Below are 16480 nucleotides of genomic sequence, written 5' to 3'. Positions count from 1 at the left end.
CGATATTTTCTTCAACATGACAAATATATTTGCTATGTCTTGCGACATGTCAGTCTTTGTGTCTGGCTGTTGAGAAGCACTTTTGCCATCTTGAGGCAACTCAGGGTCCTGTGATCTTAAGTGCCTTTTAATATCCTCCGAGACTGAAATGTTTGATTGCTTCGACATTTTACTCATTCAGGATTGTTTTAGGTACGCAACCTTGTTAAGACTGACCATTTTAAAATGTTTTAAAAGGATCATTTTCACAAAGCAGCATGGAGCTTTACATTAAAAAATCATCTTACTCCTCCGTCACCTTTTCAGAAAGGTAGTCAAGGCCGAAGTTTGAGAAACAGGGTAAGGTCGACAAATAGTGCTTTGAAATGCCACTATCATCCTCCAGAACACCTCATCTTATGGTAATACAGTCTTACTGGCTTGCAAATTGCCTGCCATCACACTTATAGAGGGAGATGAGATGGCAAGAAGAGGGGAAGCAAGCTGTCACCCCCTCTCGGCCGATAAATCTCGCCATTGTCTCAGGGATTTGCGCTGACCTTGTGGAAATGGGAAAAAAAGCCCTTGCAATAACCCATGATATGTGTAATCACAGGGCCGATAAATAAATTTTTAATGGAAGACAGCTGCTAACTCTTTCATCCATCTCTGCTCTGCTGGCAGAAGGTGGGCTTCTTGTTTAATTTGACATCGCACGTGTGCATGATGCTTGACAGAGCAGGTGTGCTTCTGTGTATGAATGTGTGCTAGATTAGGGCATACTTACTCATTAAAATATGGAGATGTGACCCCCATATACTGCAGCAAAAATAGTTTCCTGTGTGCCTAAAATCTGACAGAAAGCAAAAGTCCTAATATGTACTGTATCTTATAGCAGCTACAGTATTAATTAGAGTAATAGGAAAATAGTTTTTCGACGTAATAAGGTTCTTACCAAAAAACATGTTTTTATTTTGGAAGTATTAGTCATAGGAAGTGAGGTAAATGTTGTAGGGCATTGTCTCAAACTGTCTGATATTATCATGTTGTCCATAGTATACAAGCAAGACCTCGATTTTACAGCATAGCTAATCCTTCACAAATCTGTTGGGGTTGGGCAACCGTTGTGGGATGCGAAGGGGTGTGTATTGAATATAGGTTGCTGAGACAGCAGAATTGTTTCTAGGGGTTGAAGAAAAGGTGAAGTCACGGTAGGCAGCAGGGGATCAGCCGATCTGTGTGCCCTCAGCCGAGGAGGGTTGACCATAAGTTCATATCAATCACTGGCTACGATACTAATGAGTGTGAGTAAATGCTGATAGCACAGAATATTCTTACACCCTGAAGAGTGTAGGGAAGATTTGTTGCTGTACATTATTCATATTTAAAGTTACAGTCAAAGTTTTAATAAACTGTAAGCATCCAACTGTATGGTTCTCGAATGTGTCATAGCTGACTTCAATAAGCTAAATTTGATCATGCAGAAGTGGGAATAAAATTTGAGAGTTACAATGGAAGGAAAACATTTCAGCAAAATGTTGGTTAAATCCACAAAACAAAGCTATTGCCTGGCTTCAAAAGACTAATATTCAGTATATGAAAGTGTAACGTGGAATATAGTGCACAAGTTGTATGGACTAATTTTATGTAATTTTCGGGGCTTTTGGGGCCATCCCCATTCACTTTAATTGTATAGAAAGGTGTGGACATTTCATCTTAACATCTCCTTATGTGTCCTATGGAAGAAAGAAAAGCATACAGGTTTAGAATGACACGAGGGTGAATAAATGTTTAAAGAATGTCATATTTTATTGAACTATTCCTTTCAGCTGAAATTAGGAAAAATGCTGACAAACCTTAAAATAAACCTTTCTTTTCATGTTATATTTCTCTATTATGCAGGTTATCGCAATGCATTAAATATGACAGCCAAGTGTGCCAGTAGGCCATGTTTTCCGGGCGTTCAGTGTATTGACCTTCGGCCTCCCTACACTGGCTATGTCTGCAGGCGATGTCCTCCAGGTTACCATGGCAATGGACGCACCTGCACGAAACAATCAAAAAATGCCTGTAAGTGCAAATATTATAACTTTCTCTAATTTAAGAACTTTTTGCAATATAAATTTCAAACATTGTTGTAGATTCATCAACATTTAGGACAGTTTACATTACTTAAAGGATAGTTCACTCAAAAAGGAGGTGCTAGGCAGAATGTTAGCATAAGTCACCATTCACTTTTTTTTATGGGAAAAAATATTAAATGAAAGTGAATGGTGACAGTCTAACCATATCCCTTTTGTGATACACGGAAGAAAGTAAGTCACAAGAAAACAACATTTTTAGGTGAACTATTAGAGTTTTTAGGTGAGACCCCATCCCAACACCCTCTCTCCAAAACACAGCCATCCAAATGCATGTCAGCAAACTTGAACACATAAAAGGCAGAGAGCAATCACTTATTTTATTGTCTGAAAAAAGGTAAGGCCATTCCCCTGACTCTTTGTGCTGGTTTGTGCTGTGTACAGAGCCTCTGGGATTTGTCAGGACATCTATTTCAGGACATTTTATTTGTGATATTCAAAATAATAATAAAAAAAAGCTAACAGCATCTTTAAATACTTTGAATAGGCAAAGTTTTGCTTTATAATTATGTTCTCTCCAGGTCAAACTTTGCAAAAGGCTAACAGCTCCATTACAAATTAACTTTCAATGATGTTGCATCAACACGAAGACTTAATTTCCCTTTCAACTTAGTCTGAAATGTGTCTGTTGCTGGTTTCTTCAAAAATACTTTATTAATCCTCTTTGTTTCATCTAACGAAAGTGGAGAGCTCCAGTAATTGGAGAAAAACATAACGAACATGAAACAAAGCTATCATAATCCTCGAATCGAGACAGGTGCTTTGATACGGTAGATAAGTGAGACCTGGAAACGTCTAATGCTCAGTCATGCACACACCGAGGAGCAATGGCTGCTGACCCACGATGTGTGTTTGGCTAACAGGAAGAGGGAACGGAAGGAGACTAAGGAGTTAGAGAAGGAATGGTGTGGGCATATTTAAGCCCTGCTGGAAAATAATGAATTCTTAGGCTGGTCTTTGTTTGCTGGTCTTAGCTGGTCTCCCAGTCTGGTCTGGTTTGTTGGATTTTGAGGGGTTTTGGGCACATGACCAGCTAGAATTAACTTAGCCATCATGTTTTAGCCCTATTGAAAAAAAAAACTGCTTAAGCTGGTTTGCTGGTCTTAGCTGGTGTCCAAGTCTTAGTAAACCTGGTCCAGTTGGTAGGTTTGAAAGGGGCTTTGGCACTTGTTAGCTGGTCAGCCTGAGAGAATATCTAACCAGCTTTACCAGGCTGGAGGACCAGCTTAAACCAGCAAACCAGCTGGTTTAAACTTTGTTTTTAACAGGGATTTCTAATGATCTTTGATGCCTTTATATGTTTGGAAAAGCAAACATTACCAGACTGCATCTTATCCCTTCTAATCCCCAGAGTACAGTATGTTGCATTTTCCCTTTGAAAATGTGTAATGTTGTTATTTAACTTCTTAATCTGTTCCTTTACTTGAGAAATCCTTTGAATTTGTTTTGCGAGGATGCAGTATCACACCATGACGGTGAAAGCCTGCAGAGTGGGTAATGACTATTAATGCATTTTTCTCTGTGAATGGTCCGCTGTTGGAGTCATTCAACATAGTGCCTTTACCAGAAGCGAATCCATGAGAAGCCACAGTGGGAACTACAAAAGAAACAGCTTCATTTTGCAAGCTAACTCTCTCTTTTGTAAGAATGTGTTTTGCATTTTTGGGTATTCTGTTTGTTGCATCTTTGTTCCTCTCATGTAGAAGGAGAACAGAATAAATCTTGGCGAGCAACCACAGCTGGTTTTACAAAATTATTTCCCACTATATTTTGTTTATGAGTAAACATATCAGCATCATCAGCCTGTTTTAAGCTAACAGTTTAGCCAGTACATCATATCCGCACTACTGGAGGTCACAGTGTGTAAAATCTTCAAAGGTCTATTCAAGATCTCCAGAGAATATCGACAAATCCTAACTGTAGATAAAACTGTCAGTCAGTTCCTTATTTTTTGTGTCCTGTTTTTTGGTTGCTAATAAGCCTCCCAGTGCCTTGGCGTGGCTAAGGCACAAGGTAAACTAAAAGGAAGACTGAAGGTATTTACAGTTTATAAGCTTGACAAATAGTTTTCCATTTTGTGTGTCCTCTATCTAGCACCCCGATACCAGTCACCGCTACTGACCCAAGCCAAGAACAACCTGCCCCATGCCTCCCACGGAGCGCCCCATCTGCACCTCCCAACCCTTCCCTTCAGGGTGCCTCAGAGACGCCTTTTCTCACCGGGGAGGACTCCACATAAGCAGGCCACCACTCATGCCCCTCTCCCGCCAACATTTCCACCTGCCACAGAGAAAACTGAGTTTGCTCTGCCGGTGGGACACACTCCTGCCTCAACCAGCAGCAGGGATCGACTCTACTCTAACTCTCGTAATCAACTGAACATTCTTCCGAGTCCAGAGGAGCGAAGCCCTTCATTTAAAGTCTCAGCAAGTGGATTTGCGGGCATCACGCCCAGAGTGACACCTAAAGTAACTTTACCTCACACTTTGAGTTATGCTGAGACATTGAGACAGTCTTTAGAGAAACCCAGTCCCATTACAATATCCCAGGCTCGACCTTGGACACCTCCAGACACCCAGCGACCCTTAACAGCAGCCTTGACCTCTCTCTCTTTCTCCTTCTCGGAGTCAGAGTTCTCAGCAGATGGAAGTCTAGGACCTGGAAAGCAAGACATGTACGAGACACAACCACTACCACAGGAGAGCTTCACCTTCCATGGTGAAAGAAGCTACACCCAATCCCTGGACCACCATCCAACTCTCCAGAATGGTAGACTCCAAAGCAAAAGCAGAAATGTAGTACTGTTAGAGGAGAGAAGTTTCACCTGTGCAGATGTCCCTTGCTTCCCAGGAGTACACTGTGAGCTTGCTGGGGACAGACAACTTAGATGTGGAAGCTGCCCTTTGGGGTACACTGGAAATGGGCGAATATGCAGAGGTAATATTAGAGCTAATTTTGTGCAAAAGTCTGGTTCTGAAAGTACAAGACAAACTTTGTCAAATCCAGTTATTATTTCTTCTTCAAAATTGCTCATAGTGTCAGCCTCATACCTTCATAAAATCTAACATCATTTTCAGACTGATGCAACCCTACTGCTATAAATTGCATAAAAGCTGTACAATCAAATTGAAATTGCCCATCTTCCCATAGTGTCCGCAAGTTTGGTGTTCAATAGGCCTAGACAGTCGATGAATGGACTGTTGGCGGTCCATAGACAAGACATGTGAGGCTAATACTAGAGTAAAGTATTCACTATGTTGAGTTTTGGACTGACAACTGACAGTAACTGGGGTAAACAATAAATTCATTCCCACAGCATGCTCTAGGCACAAGGAATAAATGCATACCTTGAGTTCTGGCCCCTGGTTTTGAGAACCTAAGAAAATTAGCAGTGGGCGGAAGATCACTAGAAATATGTTTGCCATCATAATCCCATGATATTTTATTATTATGTCGGAATTCAGATTGCAATGTTCACTCAATACAATATTACTTATGAATTCATGGATATTGTCAGGGATTGTTTTCAAGTTATGAATACAATGTGAATATGTTCAAAATATTCAAAGGTGTTCTGCACAAAGCTCTAAAAAGTTATATATTTCCATCAGGAAGTTTATGTGGTGAAAGTTACACAACAGGTCAGGTCTATATTTGTGAGAATGCTCGAAGGAAGATCTTTGGGTGAATTTTGAAACACGAGCATGGAATTTATGTAAAAATATAAGACTCCTGCACTTTAACAACCAATTGCATTAATTTAAAGTGAAAGGTACACGTTTAAAATAGGTACATACAAAATCTTTATATTCTGTCACTTACTGTATATACTGTTACTGTGCCCCAAGATGCATTTACATATCTGAACATGTGTTATTATTGATTGTGTGCCGTTTGTGCCCTCAGCTGTCTGCAGATACTCCTGCGGTAAAAACATGGAGTGTGCGGCCCTGAACACGTGCCGTTGCAAGATAGGATTCAGTGGCCCCAACTGTGAAACAGGTCACATGCACGCAAATCAATGTTTAGCATTGTAATACACACACAGATATGTATATTCACACACACACACACACACACACACACATACATATATATATATATATATATATACACATAAATACATATATTCCTAACTGAAATGATGCCTCATAAGAGAGCGAGTTGGTACACTCTACATGGGCGGCAGCTCCATGCATCATTCATATAGCGCTCCTCACGAGCAGTGCACAAGACACTCGACTCGCAACTGATTTCAATCAAAGATCATCAATACAGGTGATGCAAGAGAAACAACGCAATCCTCTAATGAGCCTAAATACACACAACACACATTGTCAGTAAAATAGTCGGTTTTGTTACATAATAAACTGTTATTTGTCAACACTTTTTGTATTGAAAGTATTATAAGTATATTGTTTTCTAAATTTATCTCGCATCGTCCACCATGTTGGATTTATCTTTCCGTCAAGCTCATCACCTTTTATTCTGGGATCACCTGCCCGGGGATGGATACATATGACGCAACCTTATAATTTGGCCAAAACGAAATATCTTAATGTCACAAGATTGCATAATTAAGATATCTGCTTTTTAGAACAGACTTCACGTCGGGAGCGTGCATATGATGCCTTAAAATGCTGCCTCCGGAGGACGCTCATTAAGTTTTGTAACAGACCCTATATGTGTGCATTTGAAATAAAGTATTTATGATTATTACAGCCGTAGATACAAACATAATACAAATTTGTAAACTGCTATATAATAAGGACATTTTTGATCTTCACAGCTATCTGCAATCCTCCCTGCCTGAATGGAGGGAATTGTGTAGCTCCAGATGTATGTGAATGCAAGTCAGGTTACCATGGAGAGACCTGTGAAAGCGGTAAGAACGTGTCCTTGTGTTATGATGCTGCTATAAATATATGATAACATATATTTAGAATATTCCATTGTATTATCCCTCTTCACTCTAATGCTCATTTTTTATATACATTCAGCAATGTTTTGTATGTACATTTATGCGTTGTTTGTTACAATATTGCTAATCTGTGCTCTTTGCCCTTTCCTTAAAGAAGCAACCATACAAAATAAGCTGTACAGACTTCATGAGTTACACATTATCTATTTGCTTTGCCTGAAATATGACTGTATTTTGTGTGCATTTGGTCGTATGAATATTCCCGCAGCTCTCTGCAGTTCGCCCTGCCTGCATGGAGGCACCTGCGTGGGTCGAGACACCTGCTCATGTCCCTATGGCTTTGTAGGGCCCAGATGTGAAACCAGTGAGTCTCGATAAATCACGTTCTCCTGGGTTTTGTGCTTATAAATATGAAACGTAAGCTCTTATGCCCCCAGTGGTCACAGCAGGTATTGCATGTATTTTGGTTTGATTTACACAGTGGTGTGCAACCGTCACTGTCAAAACGGAGGGAAGTGCGCATCGCCAGATGAGTGCGAATGTCTGGTGGGGTGGACGGGAGCATCATGTGAGACAAGTGAGTGTGTGTGGTTGGCTCCCACTGGGACCAATCTCTTCTTACTTAATCCATCATATCTGTATGTGCTGTTTCCTGGTGGCATTTAGCTGATGTAGAGCCTCTTTATTTTTCTTTCCTTCCTGTCGGCTCTGAGAAAACACCAGCTATTATTCCAGCCTGATAACTTCCTCTCGTCCACCTGTGCAGATCAATTACTATGATCAAGAGTGACTATGGCTATGTTCGAAGAATTGCTTTGTGAGGAGCAGAAACACATGCACAAAAGGTCAAAACATGTCATAGTTTTGCGAATAAAATTTCTATCACCTTTCTATGCACATTTTGACTTATGAGAAACTCTAAAAAAAAATTTTTTTAAAGTCCACCCTATGAATAGCATATACACTTTTATGTGAATTTTTAGAGTTTATACGCATATCATTTCCATTTTGCGAAAATTACAAATTTGTGTAAAAATAGTTGGATGGAAACTCTCGTATTCATAAGTCAAGAGACAAGGAGGAATTACGAAACAAATCTAATCTTGCATTCTCTTAAGGAAACTAAATAACCAAATAAAAAGTGCATTGAAATCATAGCGATATTCACAACAATGCTTCATTTTATATTGTCAGCAAAATCTTCAATATATCGGCCACCCCTACCTGGAATTTATTTTTATTTATTTTTTTGTCATTGTGACTAGGACTGGGCATTGATACAGTTTTCACGATTTTATTTTATTTGGATTCAAACGCTCTTCATTTTGATATGAGTAAATTCTATTCTGAATAATTTGGGTGTATTTCAGTTATTATGTCCAATTTGCTCACATGTGAAAGAAAATCTCTCTCAGCTAATGGTTTTAATAATACAAATAATAACCTTCTAACTTAAAATATTAAGTAAATAATTAACAACAGGGCCCAAGCTATGCAGTTCAATTGCTGTTTATTTAAAAGATATAATAATTACCACAACCAAAACGTATATAAACTTTTCAATCGAAGTAAAATATCAATTGTGGGATTTCAGGAATCGTTATTTGCAGGGGTTAAATTGGGATTTCAGAGGTGGTGGAAACAAAACACCTACACAACTACCTTTCACTCAAACTGTTATTTATAACATATTGGCACCCTTGTTAAAAAAAATCTGCATTGTTTATCCATTTGATCTTTCATTAAAAACCTAACCTTTAATTGAAGTAAAACAATTGAAAGAGGGGAAATATTTCATTATTGAATAAATATTTTTCTCCAAAACATGTTGGTTACAATTATCGGCACCCCTAGAAATTCTTATGAGTACAAATATATCTGAAGTATTTTTCCATTCATATTTTAAAAACAAATGTGTGCACCTGGGTAACTAGGAACATGAAATTGTTTAGCCATGACTTCCTGTTTCACAGGGGTATCAATATGAGGTATCACACAGGTAAAGTTCCCTTAATCCTCAATCACAGTGGGTTACACTAAAGAATATTGTTCTGATGTGCAACAAAAGGTTCACAAAATGGGAATTGGGTATAAGAAAATAGCCAAAGCAATGACAACACCCATTTCCACCATTGAGGCAATAATTAACATGTTCCAATAAACTGGAGATCTTAAGAATCAGCCTGGAAAAGGACTTATGTCTATGTTGACTCCTATTGAGGAGGATGGTCCAAGTAGCCAAATAATCTCCAAGGATCACAGCTGGAGAATTGCAGAATTTAGTTGGGTCTTGAGGTCAGAAAGTCCCCCAAAAATATCAGACATCACCTACATCACCACAAGTTGTTTGGGAGGGTTTCAAGAAAAAAAAGCCTCTGCTCTCATTAAACAACTAACTCAAGCGTCTTCAGTTTGCCAGACACTACTGGAACTTCAAATGCGACTGGGTTCTATTGTCAGATTAAAAAAAAAAGAGTTTTTTGGCAGCAAACACCAGAGATGTGTTTGGCACACACAGAGATTAAGTAGTCCCCAGTGCCCATGGTTAAATGTGGAGCTGGATCTTTAATGGGCTGTTTTTCTGCCAGAGGTCCAGGAAATCGTGTTCGGATACATGGTATCATGGACTCTATCTTATACCAACAGATAAAAAATCAGAACCTGACTGCCTCTGCCAGAAAGCTTAGAATGTATCTCCCAGCTGGACAATGATCCAAAACAAACATCAAAATCAACACAAAAATGGTTTACTGACCACAAAATCAAGGTTCTGACTCAGATCTGTTATCTTGGCAAAGGAAGGTTGCAAAAGTTTTGAATAAAAGGGTGCCAATAATTATGGCCAATGCATTTTGAGAAAAATATTTATTTAATAATGAGATATTTTCCCTGTTTCAATTGTTTAACTTCAATTAAAGGTTAGATTTTTTATTTTTTATTTTTTTTAATGAAAGATCATAAGATTTTTCAAAGAAATAAATCTTGATTAATTTGGAAAATCAATATTTTTGCCCTGCCCTAACTGTAACCATGACTGCAAAATTACACTTTTAATGAACCATTTTTCAAATGATTTGTAAAAGTACTTGGAAACAATAGCCATTATATTCACAATTTGATTTGTAGCAGTCCAGTTTATGTTCTCTTAGATTGCCTACTGGTATATAACACCTAATTAATTGCTTGTCATGTGTACAACAGTGCATTGTGATTTCACAAACTCTCTAGATACAAACTCCTGCCCTACAGCAGCTGTGAAATTTAATCCCAAAACATTTTGGCTGACTGCATTTAACTGCTTGACTTTATTGAAAATGTTTCATTGCATATGCTTTATTTGATTAATGCATCTATATCCAGCTCTTTGCGACCCAGTGTGTCTCAACGGTGGGACCTGTGTACATCCAAATTCCTGCACCTGCCAGCATGGTTTCTATGGGGCTCAGTGTCAAAACGGTAACAGCATTTCTTTTTGATTTGACTTTTCATGATGCAAGACCTTGTGATTTCTTGAGAATTCAGGACTGTATTTCGTAAGAGCTTTAGGGTGAAACATGTCTAGAAATTATTGCTGACATTTCTGAACTTTGAAACGATAAAGTGGTACAGACCTACAACACCATTTGATTTTTATTGATGTCTTTCGAACATGTTGTAACCCCAGAATCAGAGGCCAAGGGCGTTTGATGTGTATGTATTGATTCTTCTATAGAAGCTTCGTGTGGTGAGGAATGATTCACGTAATGGTTTGAAACAATCTCCTGGTAAAGATGTTTTTGATAATGGGCAATGACTATAATGTCTGGGTTCCTCCAAGGTTGGGTGAAATGTAAGAGCTTTTAGAGTATGTTTTCACACTTATGTCAGGTTTGCTGTTGTAGATTTCACCTCGCAGCAGTTTGATGTATCCATCATCTGTTCCAAGAGCAGAAGTGTGATCTTCATTTATCAAACGCTTGACGTCTTATTTACTTCTCTTTACTTCTCTCTGTCTCGATTTTTTTTCAAAGCTGTGTGCAGCCCACCCTGCAAAAACGGAGGTTATTGTGTGCGTAACAACATCTGCTCATGTACGGATGGATATTCTGGCCCACGCTGTGAGAAAAGTAAGTCCTCCTCATCATTATCTTCCTCACTTGCATGAAAATTCCAATTAGAATGACATTGAAGGACTCCTGGTAATGTCTTTAAATGGTTATAAAGTCAAATATTAATTTCAACAATGTATTTGCATTATTTTTACAATATGCATATGATATGGATTATTATTATTAATAATAATTCACCATAGGTGTGTGTGAGCCAGTCTGCATGAATGGAAGATGTGTTGGACCAGATGTGTGCGACTGTGCATCAGGATGGAGGGGAAAGCGATGTGATGAACGTAAGTGTAAACCCGATGCAATTCATGGGATCATGGGAAAAGCCCCTTAAGTTACCTATATGATCGCTGATGTACAAGTGTGAAAAATTCTATAGTTTACACATGTGAGCCATCAGTTATAGTGATGCAGGGTCATATAATTTTGTTCCGTAACTTCAACATAAGTGGAACATAAGTCACATTTTTTTACCCATCAACTGAAAAGTCCTACGACTTATAGTCAAAGCACTTATGTGCTTTGTGCTTATATCGCTATAATGTGTAGGTAATACACATATTCTTACACCCAAACAGATGAAAACTTCATAGCGATAGTATTAGCGTTTTTAAGCAGCCTATTCAGATTTGTTTGCTTGTACAAATTATTTTATGCAACCAGTTGAAATACTTTGTTCCCCATAACATTATTGCCCTAACAAACAGAATTACTCTAAAACCACTGTCAACCTCATTTCCTCACATCTCCACAAAATTACGTTTCCTCACACGCCTAGTAAAAACATTCAGTTTGTTATTTGTTTTTCATGAAACATAAACAAAATACAAAATTGTTACACACGATTACTTGAAGCAGATGCTCCCGAGCCCTAAATAAGCCCAAATACAAGGAGATAAAATACGTAGATCTTTAGATAATGTTTATGGAGTGACTTGTCGTGACTCCTGGGTCCTAATACCGGCTGGTTATCAATGTGGCTGTGTTTTTTTTTTTCTAAACAATGCGATTTTCACCAGGTGAGACTTATAATCAGGTGCGACTTTATTTCCGGGAAATACGGTAATTTGCTTTTAAAGTTGCACTGTGTTATTTATGTATAAATGTATGTATAAATATTGCTTTCAAACAGCTTTCCTGAATACTCCACTGTCTGCAGGAATTATGAAATATTAGTATTAATTTTATTATTTTATAATAATCATTTATTGTATTATAATTTTTTTTTACTGTTTATTTAATTCCATTATATTTAATAATATATCATTATTTTTAATACTTTTAATATTATTAAATAAACTAATTATTTGGATTAATATTTATTATTTATATTATAATCATTATATTAATTAAATGTTTATTTTAAACTATTATTATTTTAGGATCAGGTGTGACTTTATTTCTGGAAAATACGGTAAGTTGCTTTTAAAGCTGAATACTCCACCATCTGCCAATGACCAAACAAACCCCGACCCCAACTAACGCCATTGGCTGAGTCAGTGTTGTGTCGGTTTAGCCAGGGTGCTCAAAACAAAGAGGTCTTTTTATAGCACCACAGTGTTTACAGTTCTATGAAATCAACCTAAGAATCACTTACTTATAGTCTTTACATATAAAGCTGGAATAGGACTAGGAGAATTTTAAAATCGAAACAGTTACACTTCTGCGGTATGTAAAAAAACACACATTTGACTATTTTCTCCATTTTCTATTTTCCAGCTGTGTGCCTGCAGAAGTGTTTAAATGGAGGTGAATGTGTGGGGCCGAGCACCTGCCACTGCAGCTCCGGCTGGAAGGGAACTCTGTGCCAAAAACGTAAGCAATTCCCATCCAAACAACGGAAATGTAATCCTTCACCACAACCACACTGTGGCTAACCTCAAACCTCTAAAGCACTCTTTCTTTTGCTCAGTAAAACAATCTAAATTGCATCTCACCATGCAGTTGTTGGTGATAAGCTTTTGTGATAAACAGCAGAGATATTTCATGTTTGAACGGAGAGCAAGAATTTGGTTTACTGCTGTATGACAGTAAAGTGGATTGGCTGATGCTCTCATGGGGAAGGGGTTTGGGATGAGTTTTAAATGGCTTTTCCTTTAGCTAGACCTGTGTTATTAAAGGAATAATTCCAACAGTTATTCCATTCGTTTACATACACCGTTAAAGTCGAACAACATTGATAATGTAATATTTGAAGAAAGAATGACAAATACACTGGGTTAAACACACATTGTGCGACACCGATTAACGTGTTTACATGCTGGATGACTACACCAAAGTTCAGTTAGTATGAATTCAGTCGGACAAAGGCGTTTACATGACGTTTTATAAAGGCAAATTATTTTTTTAGTCAGACTGAAATCAAGTCGATTGCATGTAAACGTACTTCTAAAAGGCACCATATTTGATTGGATGCAGATGAAAAAGATATCTGAGAGCAACAGCCGAGGTCAAGATTTTTAAAACAACTTGAAACTGAAAAGGTGTGCTTGTCAGATTCATTGCATATGCCGTCATTTCCTGATCTTTGCTTCTCTGACTCTGGGAATGGAAAATATAATTAATATTTATATAATGTTATAAATCTATTAACTAAAAACCTAGATTCTGAGCTTGATATTGTGCAAGTGGGTAAATGGCTTCTTCTGTAGCATAATTGACAGTATGTATTTGATAAGAGTGGCAAAATGTTTTCCAGCAATCTGTGAACAGAGGTGTTTGTATGGAAGTCGGTGTGTCAGACCCAACGTGTGCGCTTGTCGAGCTGGATACACGGGCACACTGTGCTCTAGAAAGGTAGGGAAGAACCACCTAGACATTGTTTTCTGAATACACTTATCATAACAAGAAGTCGTGCAAGTGATTCCAAAATACCCTTGTAAAATGTAACCACAGATGTTCAAAAGTATAAAATGTAGCATTCTGCATGATTATAATTATGCACCAATATTATGAACATGTGCAATGTGAAAAGGGTTGGTGGTTTGATTCCCGGCCCACACGACTCCACATGCCGAAGTGTCCTTGAGCAAGACACTGAACCCCAACTTGCTCCAATGGCAGGCTAGCGCCTTGCATGGCAGCTCTGCCGTCATATGTGTGTGAATGTGACGCAGTGTAAAGCGCTTTGAATACCGTTAAGGTTAAAAAGGTGCTATATACTTGCAGACCTTTTGGATTGACCAGAGGATGCTTACAGACAACCCTGTGGGTGATTCTTACAAACCTTTCATAAAAATAATAATAATTATTGGTCATATTCAACCCAAAATCAATATATAAAAAATATGAAATTATATTTAGCAAAAAGAAAATGAAGCCTACAATTATGTCCATTAAGATTTTTCACATTGTGATATTTTTCCCCATTTGTCATTACCGTAATTTTTATTGACGTTTTAATTGTCTCAATGTTTGCAATGATGATTCTCATTACCGTAACAGTCATTTTTACTGTATTACATTGAAAAGATGCAAAAAAAAAATTATTAATATCAGCAAAAATGAAAGGCAGTACTGAGAAAGTACTAACATGATGTATGATTACTTTATAATTTAATATATATCCACGTTTCAGTGATTAGAATTGTGGGGTAAAATGTGCATAACTGTCTTTGATAACGTCACAATGTAAAAAGATCCTAATGGTTCTAAAATTTGCTTCATTTTCTATATGTAAAACAATTTATTTAAGAGTAAAAAAGGATTAGGACATTTTCTTTACAAGTTTCGTGAGAATCACCCCAATTCTGAAATCGGATCTATTTGTTTAGACGGTGTAATCAATATCCAGTATATGTACTACTAATGTAAATCGGGTTTGGAACAATATGAGGTATGGGTAAATTATATTTGTATTTTTGGAATAAAATGGGCTCACTCTTGAATAAAATACAACATGTTCTGTATTATTTTACAGCTTCCTGTCCAGAGTGGATGAGGAACTGACATGAGGTGTCAATAGTGCACTGAGGACACTGGGCCCACATTTCACTACTTATTAACCTGAAAGGGTTACAATATCGGTTGCAATTTGTAAATATCATATCTGAAGATATTAATTTATGCTTAGGGTATAATATAATGTTTTATATTTACTTTCAAACTCTACTGCTATATTTGTGAGAACAATACAAAACAAAATAAATGGTTGTGTATTTTACAAAACTGAGGCATTTTATTAATTTTTTCAGTGTTTCCTACAGAATCAGTGTCAGAAAACTTTTAGGCCTGGATATGTACAATGTTCAAGCCAAATCTACCGCTTGACTGGACAGGAAGAAAACATTGGATTTTTGTGAGGTTCCTGAATTACATCTGTTTAAACGGGATATCCGCATATTTGTAGACAGGATATGATAGAAGTTTTATGGATATTTGCCTTTTTATCATTAGACAAGAAAGTTAAGAGATACAGGGAACTGTTGAGGAGAGAGATGGAGAAGGAAACAGGCGAGCACTTTAACGTGCCATTGCTCTGATATGCAGACCCATTTAAATGAGACAGTGTATTACACGATGGTACATAACAAAACTAACTGTTATTGGTCATTCACATGTCTCAGATGCTCCTTCACATGCAAGTAAGCAATTCTCTGCACCCTCATGGTCTTAAGAAATCAATCGGCCAGGGGGCCTGGGTAGCTCAGTGGTAAAGGAGTTCGCAAGTTCGAAACAGGTCTCCTAAGCAACCAAAATTGGCCCGGTTGCTAGGGAGGGTAGAGTCACACGGGGTAACCTCCTCGTGGTTGCTATAATGCGGTTCGCTCTTGGTGGGGCGCGTGGTGAGTTGTGCGTAGATGCCGTGGTGGATGGCGTGGGCCTCCACGTGAGCTATGTCTCTGTGGTAACGCGGTCAACAAGCCTCGTGATTAGATGCGCGGGTTGACGTTCTCAGATGCGGAGGCAACTGAGATTCATCCTCTGCCACCTGGATCAAGGCGAGTCACTACGCCACCATGAGGACTTAGAGCAAATTGGGAATTGGACATTCCAAATTGGGAGGAAAAAAAAGAAAATGTATTGGCCGATAAATCTCAGCAATGTACCTGTCGACCACTAGTATTATTTTTCATGTAATTAATCACACTAAATCAACAGCTCATGTGTGTAAATAAGCTTTGCAAACCTTAGGTAAACAAAACAACTCTTGGTTCATTTCAAGACAATTGGTTCATAAGAGCCATTTGGAATCATTCTTTCAAAGAACCAGTTCAAACGAGTCATTTAGAATGATTAATTAAAAGAACCGGGAATTGGACTATAGCTACTAGTCAGGCATTGCATGGTTTTATTTGATTGCATCCAGCGAACACAACATAGTAGATGCATTGCTTTTG

At 37.9% G+C, this 16480-nt stretch overlaps 1 protein-coding gene across 1 annotated transcript in view; it reads left to right on the top strand.

The window, feature by feature from the left end:
• Positions 1-15263, top strand: part of LOC127639498 (von Willebrand factor D and EGF domain-containing protein-like) — a 75110-nt gene extending 59847 nt beyond the window's left edge. The window contains exons 21-32 of the mRNA XM_052121554.1: positions 1882-2049; positions 4215-5057; positions 6027-6122; positions 6910-7005; positions 7310-7405; positions 7523-7618; positions 10402-10497; positions 11052-11147; positions 11333-11425; positions 12861-12956; positions 13840-13937; positions 15061-15263. Coding sequence (XP_051977514.1) covers positions 1882-2049; positions 4215-5057; positions 6027-6122; positions 6910-7005; positions 7310-7405; positions 7523-7618; positions 10402-10497; positions 11052-11147; positions 11333-11425; positions 12861-12956; positions 13840-13937; positions 15061-15081 — 1895 coding nt within the window. The 3' untranslated portion in view covers positions 15082-15263. The remainder of the gene's footprint in view (positions 1-1881; positions 2050-4214; positions 5058-6026; positions 6123-6909; positions 7006-7309; positions 7406-7522; positions 7619-10401; positions 10498-11051; positions 11148-11332; positions 11426-12860; positions 12957-13839; positions 13938-15060) is intronic.
• The last annotated feature ends 1217 nt before the right edge of the window (positions 15264-16480 follow it).

The sequence above is a fragment of the Xyrauchen texanus genome, chromosome 48 (genome assembly GCF_025860055.1).
Source record: "Xyrauchen texanus isolate HMW12.3.18 chromosome 48, RBS_HiC_50CHRs, whole genome shotgun sequence".
NCBI lineage: Eukaryota > Metazoa > Chordata > Actinopteri > Cypriniformes > Catostomidae > Xyrauchen > Xyrauchen texanus.
This window is presented reverse-complemented; position numbering and strand designations above follow the sequence as displayed.